Source organism: Vipera berus (genome assembly GCF_964194415.1).
Source record: "Vipera berus genome assembly, chromosome: Z".
Lineage (NCBI taxonomy): Eukaryota > Metazoa > Chordata > Lepidosauria > Squamata > Viperidae > Vipera > Vipera berus.
The window spans coordinates 8717724-8734138 of NC_138205.1; the positions used below are offsets into that span (position 1 = coordinate 8717724).

The following is a 16415-nucleotide window of genomic DNA, read 5'->3' on the forward strand; positions in this document are numbered from 1 at the left end:
CTAGTTTCTTGGTATGTAAAGGAGACAGTGGGAGATTTGTATTATCAGATCTATAAGACTTTGCTAACTAGACGTACAATAAAGTGAGATAGTGGGAGATTTGGACTTTCAGACTTGTGAGTTTCTAATAATTAGCCTTACAATAAAGCAGAATTCAGTCATCTTGTCATCCTTCCTCTCTGGTCTCCATGGGAAAACTTGACACATCTGGTTGACTTGTAGAAGTCTTCAGCTCTGCAAAAGCCACCTTCCACCCAACCATCCATACGCTTAAAGTTCCCACTTACATTCTCTTGCCTTGCACCAATTCCACATAGTCCTCTGAGCGGGCGTAATATTCATCGGGGCTAAGGGCACCCCAAAAGTTGGACCAAAGCTTGGCATACCGAGACATCATGGGAGCAATCACGTTCCTGGATGGTGCAGAGGAGTAATACAGAAGTCAGGAGAGTAAAAGCCAGTGGGCGAAAGGAGAAGTCAATATGGCCCGCACCTGAGCTGAGCACTTGGGTGGCTGTGGAACTACTGCTTACTTGTTCTCCTGCACAAGTATCTGCAGGATTTCGGGATTTGTCACCACCACATCAGCATCGAGGCTGAAGTAATAGTCACAGGTGGAATCCTGTCGGCACAGATCCCTGGAATGCAAAAAAAGAAAAAAAAAGAGGATGGATTAGAACTGTATTTCTCAAATTTGGCAGCTTTAACATGGGTGGACTTCAACTCCCAGAATTCCTCAGATAGCTGATTAAAACTTTGATGCTTTGCTGCCCATTTCTCTCTGCCAACCAAATACAGCAGACCCTGTACAGGTAGTCCTCGACTTACGACCACAATGGAGCCCAAAATTTCTCTTGCTAAAGGAGACATTTGTTAAATGAGTTTTGCCCTATGTTACGACCTTCCTTACCACACTTGTTAAGGGAATCCCTGCAGTTGTTAAATTAGTGACACGGTCGTTAAGTGAAGCTGGCATTCTCTAGTAGTGGGATTCAAATACCTGAACAACCAGTTCTCTGAATGGATGCAGGCCTGGCCCTCCAAGGCCTAGAACGGACTTCCGGAAGTGACATCCACGCACTCCTAGTGGACCGTTCTAGGCCTAGAAAGCCTCCAGGCTGCCATGGCCTGGAACGGACTTCCGGAAGCGACATACATGCAGTTCCTGTGGGCTGTTCTAGTCCTGGAAGGCCTCCTCCAGGCACCCAAGTCCTAGAACGGACTTCCAGAAGCAACGTGGGTTCAGCCGGTTCTCCGAACTCAACAACATTTAACTACCGGTTCTCCCAAACTGGTGCGAACCGGCTGAATCCCACCACAGGCTTTCCCAATGTCTTTGCTCATCAGAAGTTTACCAAAGGTGATCACGTGAGGCAACGATTATAAATATAAACTAGTTGCCTAGCATCTGAATTTTGATCAGATGACCATGGGGATGCTGCAATGGTCTTAAGTGTGAAAAACGGTCATGTCACTTTTTCTAGTAACTTTGAGCAGTCAGTAAACAAATTGTTGTAAGTCAAGGACTAGTTGTAGTTATTATCTGCAACCTCAACTGACCCAGCTCATTGATGAAGTAGGTTAAGTGGTATCTGGAGGTTTGTGTTTCTGCCCAGGAAGCAAAGTAATTTCTCGTTCCTTTTCCAAGTTCCTCTTGGGCTACAAAGGCAGATGAAATCAGTCAAAGCATTGAGGAAGAGACTGAACACATGGAAGGATCTTCAGTTTTTGGCTTGGCTTACTTTAGCACTTGAAAATGCACTGCTCTTCTGTCCTTATTTATTTATTTTATTTATTTATTTTATTGCATTTATATACCGCCCTATTCCTGAAGGACTCAGGGCGGTTTACAGGGTAATTAAAAACCAAAATACAAAAGTTAAAAACAAATTTTAAAAAAAATATATATGTCCCTGCATAAATAAAACCCCAGTTAAATAAAATTAATCCTCAGCCTGGGCCAGAGAGCTCGAAGAGCCAGGTCTTCAGGCCCCGGCGGAATGAACGGAGGTCGGGGGCAGTCCTCAGCTCCACTGGCAGCTGGTTCCAAAGGGCAGGCACCCCCACTGAGAAGGCCCTATCCCTGGGTGTTACCCGCCGGCAATCTCTTACCGGTGGCACCCTGAGAAGACCCTCCCTGTGGGAGCGCACTGGACGAAGGGAACTTGATGCCGGCAGCAGGTGTTCCCTCAGATATCCCGTACCCAAGCCATGTAGGGCTTTATAGGTCATCACCAGCACCTTGAATCTCACCTGGAGGGCAACCGGAAGCCAATGCAGCTCGCGGAGTAGAGGTGTTACATGGGAGTATCGGGAAACCCCCATCACAACTCGCGCGGCCGCATTCTGCACCAGCTGAAGCCTCCGAGTGGTCCTCAAGGGCAGCCCCATGTAGAGAGCGTTGCAGTAGTCTAAACGGGAGGTCACGAGCGCATGAGTGACTGTGCGTACGGCATCTCGGTCCAGATAGGGTCGCAACTGGCGCACCAGGCGAACCTGGGCAAAAGCCCCCCTGGTCACGGCTCCTATATGGTCTTCAAAATTGAGTCGTGAATCCAGGAGGACGCCCAAGTTGCGAGCCCTATCAACGGGGGGTAACACCTCACCCCCCATCGTTAGAGATGGAATAGTCTGGTTGCCCCGAGATGCCGATATGCACAGCCACTCAGTCTTGGCGGGATTGAGACGAAGCCTGTTTCTCCCCATCCAGACCTGGACCGCCTCCAGGCACCGGGACATCACGGCGAGGGCATCGCTGGGTTGGTTCGGGGTGGAAAGAAAAAGTTGGGTATCATCAGCGTACTGATGATACCCCACCCCGAAACCATGAATGATCTCACCCAGAGGCTTCATATAGATGTTGAACAGGAGGGGCGAGAGAACCGACCCCTGAGGAACTCCACAAATGAGAGGCCTCGGGGCGGATCTCTGCCCTCCCGTCAACACCGACTGCGAACGGCCCAGGAGATAGGAGGAGAACCACCGTAAAACGGTGCCTCCCACTGCCAACCCCCTGAGACGCCGCAGTAGGATACCATGGTCGATGGTATCAAAAGCCGCTGAGAGATCTAATAGGACCAGGACAGAGGAACAACCCCTGTCCCGAGCCCTCCAGAGACCATTCACCAGCGCGACCAATGCCGTCTCCGTGCTGTGTCTGGGCCTGAAACCTGATTGGTACGGGTCCAGATAATCAGTTTCCTCCAGGAACAGAGGAAGCTGATGCGCCACCACACTCTCAACAACCTTCGCCAAAAAGCGAAGGTTGGAGACTGGACGATAGTTATTTAAAACAGCCGGGTCCAGAGCAGGCTTCTTGAGGAGGGGTCTCACCACCGCCTCCTTCAAGGCAGCAGGGAAGACACCCTCCTTCAACGAAGCAGTTATTACTGCGTGGAACCAGCCTCGTGTCCCCTCCCGAGCCGCATAAGCTAGCCAGGAGGGGCACGGATCCAACAAACAGGTGGTGGTGCTCAGTCTCCCCATGATCCTGTCCACATCATCAGGGGAAACAGGGTCGAACTCATTCCAGATAACGTGCTCAAGACCGCCTGATTCCTCCACATTAGACTCTGCCCAGTCAGAGTCCAAGCCGGTCCGGATCCGAGCGATTTTGTCCGCTAGATGATGACTAAACTCCTCGGCTCGTCCCTGCAAGGGATCCTCCCTCACCTCCTGATTAAGGAGGGAGCGAGTTACCCTAAACAGGGCGGCCGGGCGATTATCTGCGGACGCGATAAGGGCGGCAAAGTAGTTAGACTTCGCCGTCCTTATTGCCGCAAGATAAGACCTTATAAAGGTTCTTAGCTGCAATCGGTCAGATTCGGATCGGCTGGACCTCCAACCGCTCTCTAGACCCCGTCTCCGACGCTTCATCTCCCGGAGCTCCGCAGAGAACCATGGAGCCCATCGGGATCTGCGCCGGGTCAGAGGTCGCAAGGGTACAACACAGTCAAGTGCCCCGGTGGCCGCCCTTTCCCAGGCATCAACCAGGATATCGACTGGGCTGTGGGTAAGGGTGATGGGTATAGGCCCAAGCGCCCTCTGGAACCGTTCCGGGTCCATTAGGCGCCTGGGGCGGAACCACCTGGTCGGTTCCGCAGCCCAGCGGCGGGGGGTGGCATAACGGAAGACCAGCCGCAGGAGGTAATGATCTGACCATGACAGGGGAGCAATAGTTGGTGAACCCCCTCCCAGATCATCCAGCCACTGTCCAGATAGGAACACCAGGTCGAGAGTATGATCCCCCACATGAGTCGGGCCCATGGCCGTCATGGAGGCCATGAACTCCCGAGCTAACTCAGACGACCCTCCCAGTGAAGGCAGGTTGAAGTCACCCAGAACTATAAGCCTGGGGAACTCCACCGCCAGCCCTGAGAGAGTGTCGAGCAGCTCGGGCAGGGCTGTTGCCACACAGCTGGGCGCCAGGTATGTGAGCAACAAGCCCAACTGAACCCGAGGACCGCATCTCAGGAGAAGGGATTCACTCCCGGCCATCTGGACAATGGTGGCCTCCCGCGGACATAAAGTCTCCCGAACAACCTTGCCATCCCCAAAAGCTCTTTTGCCTTTCAAAAGACTCTAGGTACATGGAGAGAGGATTAAGAGCTATACCTAGCTAGGCAGAACAACCTTGCCATCCCCAAAAGCTCTTTTGCCTTTCAAAAGACTCTAGGTACATGGAGAGAGGATTAAGAGCTATACCTAGCTAGGCAGAAACCAACAGTTCTCAGGCTAGAAAGAACCGTTATGTAAATATGGAACAGTTCTCAAGCATGGGAATACAATGGCTTATAGTGAGGGGCTGCCACAAGGCAGAGGGGGCACCAGATGGAAGGACAAGAAACAATGGTTGGAAACTGATCAAAGAGAGAAGCAACCTGGAATTAAGGAGAAACTTCCTGACAGTGAGGACCATCAACCAGTGGAACAGCTTGCCTCCAGGAATTGTGGGTGCTCCATGACTGGAGATTTTTAAGAAGAGACTAGACGTTCACCTGTCTGAGACGGTGAAGGTTCTCCTGCTTGAGCAGGGGGCTGAACTAGAAGACCTCCAAGGTCCCTTCCAGCTCTATTCTATTCTATTCTATTCTATTCTATTCTATTCTATTCTATTCTATTCTATTCTATTCTATTCTATTCTATTCTATTCTATTCTATTCTATTCTATTCTATTCTATTTAAATCCTGGAGTAGACAAGTATCTCGGATTTGATTTTTTATCCTTGGGTTCAGGCATATGTTCCCCACTTATGTGGCTTTTATTGTATCAAGAATACAGCCACTTATCAACATAGGTGGTACCTCACTCAATAGTAGTAACTGTGAGAGGGATCTCGGAGTCCTAGTGGACAATCACTTAAATAGGAGCCAGCTGTGTGCTGCAGCTGCCAAAAAAGCCAACACAGTGCTAGGCTGCATTAACAGAGGGACAGAATCAAGATCACATGAAGTGTTAATACCACTTTACAACGCCTTGGTAAGGCCACACTTGAAATACTGCATTCAGTTTTGGTTGCCACAATGTAAAAAAGATGTTTAGACTCTAGAAAGAGTGAAGAGAAGAGCAACAAAGATGATCAGGGGACTGGAGGCTAAAATATATAAAGAAAGGTTGCTGGAGTTGGGTATGTCTAGTTTAATGAAGAGAAGGACTGGGGTGACATGATATCCAATATCAGGGGAGTGCCACAAAGAAGAGGGAGTCAAGCTATTCTCCAAAGCAGCTGCTCCAAAGAACCAATGGATGGAAGAAGAGAAGCAACCTAGAATTAAGGAGAAATTTCCTGACAGAACAATTAATCAATGGAACAACTTGTCTTCAGTAGTTGTAAATGCTCCAAGACAGAGAAGTTTTTAAGAAGAGACTGGACAACCATTTGTCTGAAAGGGTATAGAGTTTCCTGCCTGAGCAGGGGGTTGGACTAGAAGACCTCCAAGGTCCCTTCCAGCTCTGTTATTCTGTTCTAACATGTGTTAAATCTGGGAACTTCCATTGTATTTCTGGACTTGGAACAAAACATCAGCTGTGATAATTCATTACTATGTCTCGCCTGAAATCTGGCGATAGTTAAAACGACATACTTGAAAAAGTTAGCGTTTAGTAGCAACAACTGATGCTTTGCCAATTAAATTTCTGCCTGGTCTTGCAGTGGGGAGGGGGACATGATGCTTAAAACATTTGGCAGGTACCTCGTTTCTCTCTCTCTCTCTCTCTCTCTCTCTCTCTCTCTCTCTCTCTCTCTCTCTCTCTCTTTCTCTCTCTCACACACACACACACACACACCCCACATGCTTTTCTACCAATTGAGATAGCTGAATCTGTCATTTCTTACCCTGCATTTACTTACATTGCCATATCTCGGGCTTCACCCTCGCTCAGATCCTCCTCCGGCCCAATTAGTTTGATGAGGTGAAAAGCCTTGCGAAGTTGTTCCCATTCAGCTTGGATGTGGGGCTCGTGGTACACCTCCTGCCAAAATGTCAGACAAGTTTATTAGTGTCCTTGAGTGGCCAAGATAGAGAGGAATCTCAGGGTTCGAGTAAGGAGGTGGAACAGCATCTGTGAATGACCTTAGGAGACAGAAAGAATAATGATTCACAACCTCAGCAACTTGAAGATGTGTGGACTTCTGGGAGATGAAGTCCACATACCTTCAGGTTGCCGAAGTTGAGAAACTAGACTACACAAGGGTCAGACAAGAGACAGTTGAGCCTGCACAAGAAACAAGGACACGGCAAGGGTTCCCTCACTTGTTTAGAAGAGCCGTGATGGCACAGTGGTTAGAATGCAGTATTGCAGGCTACTTCTGCTGACTGCCGGCTGCCAACAGTTCGATTCTCACCAGCTCAAGGTTGACTCAGCCTTCCATCCTTCCAAGGACAGTAAAATGAGGACCCAGATTGTTGGGGGCAAATATGCTATCTCTGCAAACGACTTAGAGAGGGCTGTAAAGCATTGTGAAGCGGTATATTAGTCTAAGTGCTATTGCTATTCTTAAGACTGTAAATGTGAGGGAGATGTACTTTCCACTAATGTAACCATACACTAAAACAGAGCGAGTACTCCCGAGTGTACTTCTTATCAGGACTACCTCACAAGGTTGACAGGAAGGCAGTGGAAATAGTAGGATGACTCTTAAACCTACAAGTCCGCCCTCAATTCTCTTTCTGTTTAACCACATTACATTCCAGCCAGTCAGGACCTTTCTACAAGCTAGAAATATTTTACTACTTGGAATATCATAGCACTGATTTGAATTGTTTTGTATTTTAGATTGTTGCAGATTTAGTCTCAATTTGCTCAGGATATATATATATTTTCTGTCCCTTTTGGAAATACGCTTCTGTACTTAATTATAAGTTCAACTGGAGTATGCTAAGCTTGGTTGTAGTGCATTTTTAACATTTTTTTGAGATCTCCGCAGATTTCAACTGTAGAACTGGAAGAGGGGGAAGCTAACATCTGTTCCCTATTCATCACCCCCCCAGGGAATCCAGAGTTACAACCTCTGCAATAGACACCATATGCAGCTGTGGATCTCATTTCAGTGACACATAAGCTGAAAAGCAACCAGTATCAAGGAAATTACTGAAATAAAGGAAGTCACAAGGAGGAAGTTGAGTAATCCCAGAAGTTCCCCATAACATCGTGGCCCTCTAGATGTGCGGGAAGACCACTCTCATTATTCCCAGCTGGCAGGCCCATGGGCTGATGGGAGTTGCAGTCTGAAATCAAGGGTGGCTGTTTATTGGCTCAACTCACATGGTTGTGAATGAAGAGGTTGAGGTGAGAATAAGGGTAATCCAAAGTCAGAAGACGCTGAAGAAACTGAGGCAAGAACGGTATTGGCTTTTCAATAAAGACACCCAGCAGAACACGTGGATATGACTCTTCCTAGCAAAGGAAGACAGGAGAAGAGATTTATGTCTCAAAGCTCTCAGCTCAGACCAGGGGTGTCTAACCTTGGCAGCTTTAAGACTTGTGGACTTCAACTCACAGAATTCCCCAGCCAACATGGTTGACTAAGGAATTCTGGGAGCTGAAGTCCATAAGTCTTCAAGTTCCAAGGTTGGACATCCCTGGCTTAGATACTTACTAAAGTCCATCTGGGTTATATTCCTCCCCTACTTTCACCTCTAGTAGGATACCCAGAGACTCACTGGCACGTCTGAGAGATCCAGGAGGTCATCATCGCATACTTCGCAGCCTCCCTCGTATGTCCAGGCATTTGGGATGTAATTCCCCAAATAATTCAGCTGTAACTGCATGGAGAGAAGGAAAAAGTCTGTGAAAGATGGAATGAAGGTGAGTTGCATCAATGCAGGTAGTCCTTGACTTACGAACACAATTCACCTCAAAATTTTTGTTGCTAAGTGACACATTTGTTAAGTGTCCCATTTTATTATCTTTCTTGCCACAGTTATTAAGTGAATCACTGCGGCTGTTAAATTAGTAACATGGCTATTAAAAGTGAATCTGGCTTCCCCACTGACGTTGCTTGTCGAAAGGTCGCAAAATGGGATCATGACATGACCCCAGGACACTGCAACAGTCATAAATGCCAAGTGTCTGAATTTCGATCACGTGACCATGGGGATGCTGTAAGGATCGTAAAATGGTCAGAAGTCACTTTTTTCAATGCTCTTGCAACTTCAAACGGTCACCAAATGAGCTGTTGTTGCACGTTGAGGGTTACCTGTATTTTGCTTAGCAGCAGAAAACCAGGGAAGAGAGAATTCAGCACCAAGGCAGACCTCTTTGTAGATTTACTACAAGTATGGACCTTTCTGAGATATTTCACACATGGATTAAAGAACTGGAATTTCCCAGAAAGCTCTTAAAAATTGGAAAATTATAGCTATAGGTTTTAGATAATAATAATAATAATAGTAGTAGTAGTAAGTTGGAAGGGATCTTGGAGGTCATCTAGTCCAACCCCCTGCTCAGGCAGGAAACCCTATACCATTTCAGGCAAATGGCTGTCCAGTCTCTTCTTAAAAACTTCCAGTGTTGGAGCATTCATCCAAAAATTGTATTTAGGACATGTGGGACTCCCCAATTTCGAACCATCACTCAATGAACTGTTGTTAAGTCGAGAAATACCTTCCAAAATTGGATTCGGCTTTGAGACTCTTAACAAGTGAACAAGGAAGAAAGTGAACTTGAGATGGTTTGGAGAGCACTGGCTATCAGAGGAAAGAGAAGCCTTGTTTTTCTACCCACTCCCTGAACAGTGGAAACCCAATACCAGCTTCCTAATCAGGCAAGTACGCACAGCCATTTAGCTATGGGGCAACCTGCTTCACAGGATCTTGGAATGGAGTCACACTCTGGGTAAAGACTGTGCAAATTTAAAATTGTAAAAGGGAAAAAGTTACCTTGGTGGGTCCGTTGCCATGGATAACCACAGGAAGGGTATCATATGCAACATTTCGGGCTCGGACGCGGGTCTGCTCAAATTTCAGCACAACCTCCTCTGTGAAACCAGGAAGAAAAAGTATAGAATGAGCCAGTTTGGTGTAGTGGTTAAGTTGCTGGCCTAGAAACCAGGAGACTGTGTGTGAGTTCTGGTCCTCCTTACTTTGGGCCAGTCACTCCCTTTTCTGTCCAACCTACCTTGCAGGGTTGTTGATACCTGTGTTTCCCCGGAAATAAGACTGGATCTTATATTAACTTTTGCTCCAAAAGATGTATTAGGGCAGACATGTCAAATGCGCGACGTCACGTGACGTCGTGCAACGTATCGGAGCTTTTGCTCCATTGCCGGCAATGGGGTGGGCGCGGTTTTGGGATGATGCGTCCGGCCCATGGACCTGCAATTTGACACCCCTGTATTAGGGCATATTTTCTGGTCAGGGCTTATATTCGGGGAAATATGGTACTAAATGCATCCGTCTGGCTGATGATCTTAACTGGGGCTTATTTGGGGGGTGGGGCTTATATTACGAGCATCCTGAAAAAAATCAAGCTAAGGCCTATTTTCCGGTTGGGCCTTATTTTCTGGAAAACACAGTATGGGGAAAATAGGAGGCAGGAGTATAAATACATATATAAGCCAGCTTACACACACACACACACACACACACACACACACACACAAACTACATGTAATACAGCTATGTATTACCTAGCTGCTCACTGTGTGTGGGTTGGGCAACTATGTAAATTTGTTTAATAGAGAACCCAGGTTGATATGGAGTTGAACAAGTGGCTAGTTTGATTATGTTTGTGTCTGTAAGTGTGTGCATTAGGGGTTTTAGATTGTATCGTTTTAATGTTGTTAAGCTGCCCAGAGTCACCATGTGTGAGTTCGGTGGCTATATAAATTTGCTTAATAAATACATAGGTGGGGAAAAACGTAGATTGCAATTCAATAAAATGATGCTGACGATGATGATAGAAATGGCGCCATTATGTTAATTTCTTCTAATCTAGAAGGTTCAGAGACACAAAGAGAGCCGGAGTGCTCTCATACACCAGTTCTGGCGCTTAATAAATAAATAGGCAGGGGAAAACGTAGATTGCAATTCAATAAAATGACGCTGACGATGATGATAGAAATGGCGCCATTATGTTAATTTCTTCTAATCTAGAAGGTTCAGAGACACAAAGAGAGCCGGAGTGCTCTCATACACCAGTTCTGGCTTTCTGAATTCAAAAGAGATACATCCAAGGAGACTACTGGTCATCTGTAGTGGACGTTCTTCAAGCCCATTAAATCGTAATAGCCTTAACCAGAGATGTCTGTGGTATATGTGTGTAAATGATAAAACAAGCCACAAATCGCACCAACACTAAACTCCACCTTTTGGTATGTGCATTGCGATGTCATAGGCACATACTGTACACAAGGTTGACAATAGCATCAAGCCATTAGAATAATTGTTTTGACTAAATTGCCGGACATTCCTGGTCTCCTTCAACTGCACTGACGTTTGTCAAGGCGACAAGTCTTGTATTTTGAGATCTCCAGGTCACAAAATTTCCCGTCTGCTCCCATCCTGCTCCTTCACGCCTTTTCTCCCCTGCTAGACATATTTTTGCTGATTCTCCTCATTGAGAGCACCGCTCACTTACCAATGGCCCCATTTAGGTTCTGGAAGATTTTGGACGTGTGATCCAAGGTGATCCCGTATTTTTCCTACAAACACAACAGTGAGGAACTAAGATCAGAGTCTTTTCCTTACACCACACATTATTCTTCTCATCCTTCTACAAAACCCTCCATGGTCAAGTTACAAATCAGGCGATTGGGAGGGACACTGAACTGTAGCTCAACAATGTGGTGAGTTGTAGATCCAGACTTAGTTGCTGGTACTTTGTAAAATTCTTCCTGGCTAGAGCTGATTCTTCAAAAGTGGGGTGGGAAAACCTGAAACTCAGTTTAGCAACTCAGCCCATTTGTCACTATGTAACTTGAGTTTCGCATCATATTTTAGATTCTACTAATTGTATATTGCATTAAATGACATGCATTTCAGTTTTTTTGGAGGTTGGTCCTGCTCCCACAAACAGGTAGCCCTACTCCAAGCAAACTTCCTCACATTAATTGGGTCAAAAGTACCATTTTGGGGGAATACAGGAAGTCCTCAACTTACAACCATAATGGAGTCTGCCCATTATGGCCATAAGTCATGACTGTTATAAAGCAGGTCACCCATGTGACCAACCTGATTTTTATGACCTTTTTTGTGGTGGTTGTCAAGCGAATGAATTGTTTGTTATGGACAGGTTTTGCTAAAAAAACAAGAAGTAAATGCCAGTTTTTGCCAAAAACATTAAAATATGGTCATGTTAAAATATGGTCATGCTATAGGGTATTGCATGCCAGAACAACTGGACTCAAGGACAGTTTTTTCCCCCATGCCATCACTCTGCTAAACAACTAATTCCCACAACACTGTCAAACTATCTAGTAAGCCTGTATTACCATTATTCTTCTCATCTTTCCTATTACCTATCTTCTTATCTCCTTATGACTATAACTTTGCTGCTTGTATCTTACGATTTACATTGTTTTATTTAGTATCCTAGCATGATTTATGTTGATTGCTTATTTAGTGTCCTATGACTATCACTAAGTGTTGTATCTTATGATTTATGATGAATGAATTTTTACAATGACTATGATCATGATTTATCACTTACTCCTTGTATGTACACTGATACTCCGGTACACTTATGCACCAGAGACAAATTCCTTGTGTGTCCAACGACAACAAAGAATTCTATTCTATGTGGCCATAGGACCTTGCAAACAACCATTAAGCTGCCTGAAATCTGGTCATGTGAGTGTGTACATGTGTGTGTGTGGGGGGGGAAAGCCACTGAAACTTTGGAACTGGGTCATAAGTACCCGGGGAGCTCCCATCGTAATTTCAAATGGTTGCTAAGCAACTGGTCATAATAGAGTTCCCTTCCCGACCCCTCTAGCAGGAATTGGATATCCCATGAATCCCCATACACCAGATTACTGGCAAGACTTCATGACATCACTACCTTCTTCCCTATTGGCCAGGGAAGGTAACAGTAAACATGGCTCAGCCCCTGCAGTTAACCAAAATGTGGGCAGGGCGATCTGTATTGCTTTAGCAATGAGTTCCATCCTAGAGCGGCCCTTTTCCCCAGTCACTCTTTCTCTTCTACTCAATATGCTGGAAACTGCCCAGGCTTGGCTTAATTTTAAGCAAGGCTGGGACAGTTTTAAGCAAGCTCCAGTCCCTACATAGATGCAGTAAAGCCCTCTGTGTGAACAGCGCTGTTGGAGTGACAATGCCGAAGTTGCATAAGCCATTTTAGTGAGTGGGGAGTGAAGCCCAAATATTTTTAACAGAGGCAGACTGTAACTGTGAGAAATGGCTACAAAAACCACACAAGTGAGTTTCTCCCAGGACTCACACGCAAGGCAGGATCCAAGTAAATGCGTGTGTAAAACAGCTGGTCATCATCATCATCCTTGTACTTCCACAGCTGGACAATCCGGTTGACCACTGGAGCGTAGCCAATGAATCCTGGAAATCAGAAATGCAATGTGCTTTTAGGCCCTGCTTAACAGGGTAGTGTTAAGGACTAGAAACTTTTAAACATTTTTTAAAAAATCTTAAAACAAGCACTTTTAAAATACTACACTTTGGAGAAGAATTTGAATTTAGCTCACAAAACTGCCAGCTCTCTAAATCATCAGGTGCCATTTCACTTGATCTAGAATTACTTGTGATCTATCAAAATGGTGATTACCCTGTCCATGACAAGCCAAGACATGAAAATTGCCTTTTTTGATACACACCAAAGGAAATCAGAGCTAAGGAATTCTCCAGGGGATTCTGTATTTTCTATCCATGCTACACCAACCCATAATCTGGCACTGCAGATGAACACTTTGGTATGCTCTAGAATGAAGGCTACTGCTAAAGCACATTGATTTGTGCCTCTTAGATTGTAAGCCGCCCTGAGTCTTTGGAGAAGGGCGGGATATAAATGGGATTAAAAAAAAGAAAAAGAAAAAAGAAAAGTAAAGTTTCTAAACCGTATGGCTGCCTATACAATCTTGCCAGTATTCAAAGGGTGAACGGCTGGCCTCAGCTTGAAAAACGATGGCAGGAATTGTAAGAGAAGCAGAACGAACCTCCAAGGTCTTCTAAGAAGCTGCTTCACACACAAATGTTTTCTTTGATTTTGATTTACAGATAGTCCTCATTTTGCAACTGCAATTGGGATTGGCACTTCAGTCCTTAAACAAAGTAGTTGTTATGTGAAACAGCAACTGTCCTTATAATCTGATTTCAGCTTTCCTTTGTTTTACAGACTCTGCAAAACTTACAAATGTGAGGATCAGTGGCAAGATTACTGTTCATCGCCCTCGTAACTGAATGGTTGCTAAAAGAGGCTGTGGCTAAATGAGGACAACCTGCAAGGAGTTGCAAGAATCAAATTATAGTTTCCATCATTGTATCCTCTCCTGGACTTCCACAGCTATGGCCAACTGATGTTCATCCCATCCACTTTCCCCAAGTTCTTGCTAAAGTCAATATAGATAGTCCTTGACTTCACTTAGTAACTGTTCGAAGTTACAACGGCACTGAAAAAAGCAACTTTTGACCGTTTTCCCCACTAATGACTGTTGCAGCATGCCTGCAGTCACATGATCAAAATTTGGATGCTTGGCAACTGGCATGTATTTACGACGGTTGCAGTGTTCCAGGGTGATGTGATCCCCTTTTTCAACATTCTGACAAAAAAAAAAGTATGAGGAACCCAGATTCACTTAACAAACATGGTACTAATATAACATCTGGAGTGATTCACTTAACAACCTGTGGCGAGAAAGGTTGCAAAATGGGGCAACTTAACCACCGTCTCGCTTAGCAACCGAAATGTTGGCTCAATTGTTGTTGTAAGTTTTTATTATTATTATTATTTTAATTCCATTTATATCCCGTCCTTCTCCGAAGACTCAGGGCGGCTTACAAGCTTAGCAGTAGCCTTCATTCTATGTATATGCCTGCTTATTAGGGCTTTCACACACCCCCAAGCGGCATTGTTACAAAGTCAGCTTAATTGCCCCCAACAATCTGGGTCCTCAGACTACCTGTACAGAGGACTACCTGTACAGGGTCTCCTGTGTTTGGTTGGCAGAGAGAAACAGGCAGCAAAGTATCAAAGTTTTAATCCAGTGTTTTTTAACCTTGGCCATTTTAAGATGGGTGAACTTCAACTCCCAGAATTCCCAGTTGAGGGCCACTTGTACTGTTTCAAAACGTGTCCTTCGGTCCCAGAATTGAAATCCCACCACATCCGTACTGGCGCAAAACAGGGTCTTCTTCTAAGGAGTTGGGAGATACCCTGATTCCACCGTCACCCCATGCCATCCCGAGTCTTTTACCTCCAGAGTTTAAGAAGCGCTTTCCAAAAGTGACCGGGGGATATTTTTCAGCCAGGGACCACTCCGGCCAGCAGAAAATTTCTGCTGAGAAGACCAGGTTGCTCTTAAACTGCAGGAACTTCCAAAGAAGTTCAATCGGACTTCCAGCCAGGATGACATCATAGCTGCAATGGAAAGGAGAAGGCGAGTTCTAAGTTAGTCCTTGAAACAATGGTTTTCCTCTCTATAAACTGTAGGGATGGAAGGAATAGGCAGATGGAGAACCCAACCTGGGCCAGGTTCAATTTGCAGGCTGGAGCTTGAGATCCAGACAGGATGGATTTTGTAATCCTTGCAGTGTGGTTTTAGTATACTGTTGCACTGGCTGACCAACGTAGGTTTTTCTGGTGTTTTAAATGCGCTTTTTCAAATGTATCGCTAATAATTTGCCATAATAAGCCGTAACCTTCAAGAAAAAGCCTCCCTCTTAGAGATCAGGACTGGCAAGGGAATATTTAATGTGTTGCAAACGAAGGTTTCGTTTTTAGTTGTTTTTAAACTTCCATGAACAAAGCAAATATTCAAGTCCAACCTTGAGAAGCACCGAGAATGGATCTAACCCAGGGGTAGGCAACCTTGGCTCTTTTATGACTTGTGGACTTCAACTCCCAGAATTCCTGAGCCAGCCATGCTGAGGGAAAAGGGAGAGGTTTCCAAGCTGAGCCATGCTGGCTCAGGAATTCTGGGAGTTGAAGTCCACGAGTCATAAAAGAGCCAAGGTGGCCTACCCCTGATCTAACCCATACCCATTCTTTTGTTTTTCCTTTACAAATGTTTCTTTTACTTTTATTCAAAATACAATGCTCTTTTCTATGGCTATGCTCATGTATTATCAGATGCTTTAATTCTTATCATGTAGCTGGTAAAGGTAAAGGTAAAGGTTCCCCCACACATGCGTCCTAGTCGTTTCCAACTCTAGGGGCTGGTGCTCATCTCCATTTCAAAGCCGAAGAACCAGCGCTTGTCCGAGGACGTCTCCGTGGTCATGTGGCCGGCATGACTAGACGCCAAAGGCGCACGGAACACTGTTACCTTCCCACCGTAGTGGTCCCTATTTTTCTATTTGCATTTTTATGTGCTTTCGAACTGCTAGGTTGGCAGAAGCTGGGACGAGTAACAGGAGCTCACTCTGTTACGCGGCACTTGGGATTCAACCCGCCAAACTGCCGACCTTCTGATCGACAAGCTCAGTGTCCTAACCCACTGAGCCACCGTGTCCCTTATATGTAGCTGGATATATGGTTAATTCTAAACTGCTCAATTTTTATTTTCAAGCCCTTTGTTGTGCTACCTATAAAAGTAAATGTAAGGCATTTTTCCAGGTTCCCCCTTTTCATAGGATGATGCCACATTATCAGAATACTCTAATAAATTGTTTTTTTAAATGATCTGACTCGGTTGCTGATTGGAAAAAGTAAGCCAAGGCAGAACCTAGAGCCAGATTTGGCCATCTTGCACACTCTCTTCTTATGGATCCAGCCCCAAACTGAT

General features: G+C 45.3%; 1 protein-coding gene across 1 annotated transcript in view; it reads right to left on the reverse strand.

Annotated features, from left to right (window-relative positions):
* Nucleotides 1-16415, reverse strand: part of LOC308678362 (multifunctional procollagen lysine hydroxylase and glycosyltransferase LH3-like) — a 52237-nt gene that overhangs the window by 12418 nt on the left and 23404 nt on the right. The window contains exons 4-12 of the mRNA XM_081345500.1: nt 14886-15049; nt 12902-13014; nt 11081-11144; nt 9382-9479; nt 8164-8265; nt 7766-7897; nt 6351-6472; nt 534-638; nt 288-413 (exon numbers count right to left, since the gene is read on the reverse strand). Of these exons, the coding sequence (XP_081201626.1) occupies nt 288-413; nt 534-638; nt 6351-6472; nt 7766-7897; nt 8164-8265; nt 9382-9479; nt 11081-11144; nt 12902-13014; nt 14886-15049 (1026 nt within the window). The remainder of the gene's footprint in view (nt 1-287; nt 414-533; nt 639-6350; nt 6473-7765; nt 7898-8163; nt 8266-9381; nt 9480-11080; nt 11145-12901; nt 13015-14885; nt 15050-16415) is intronic.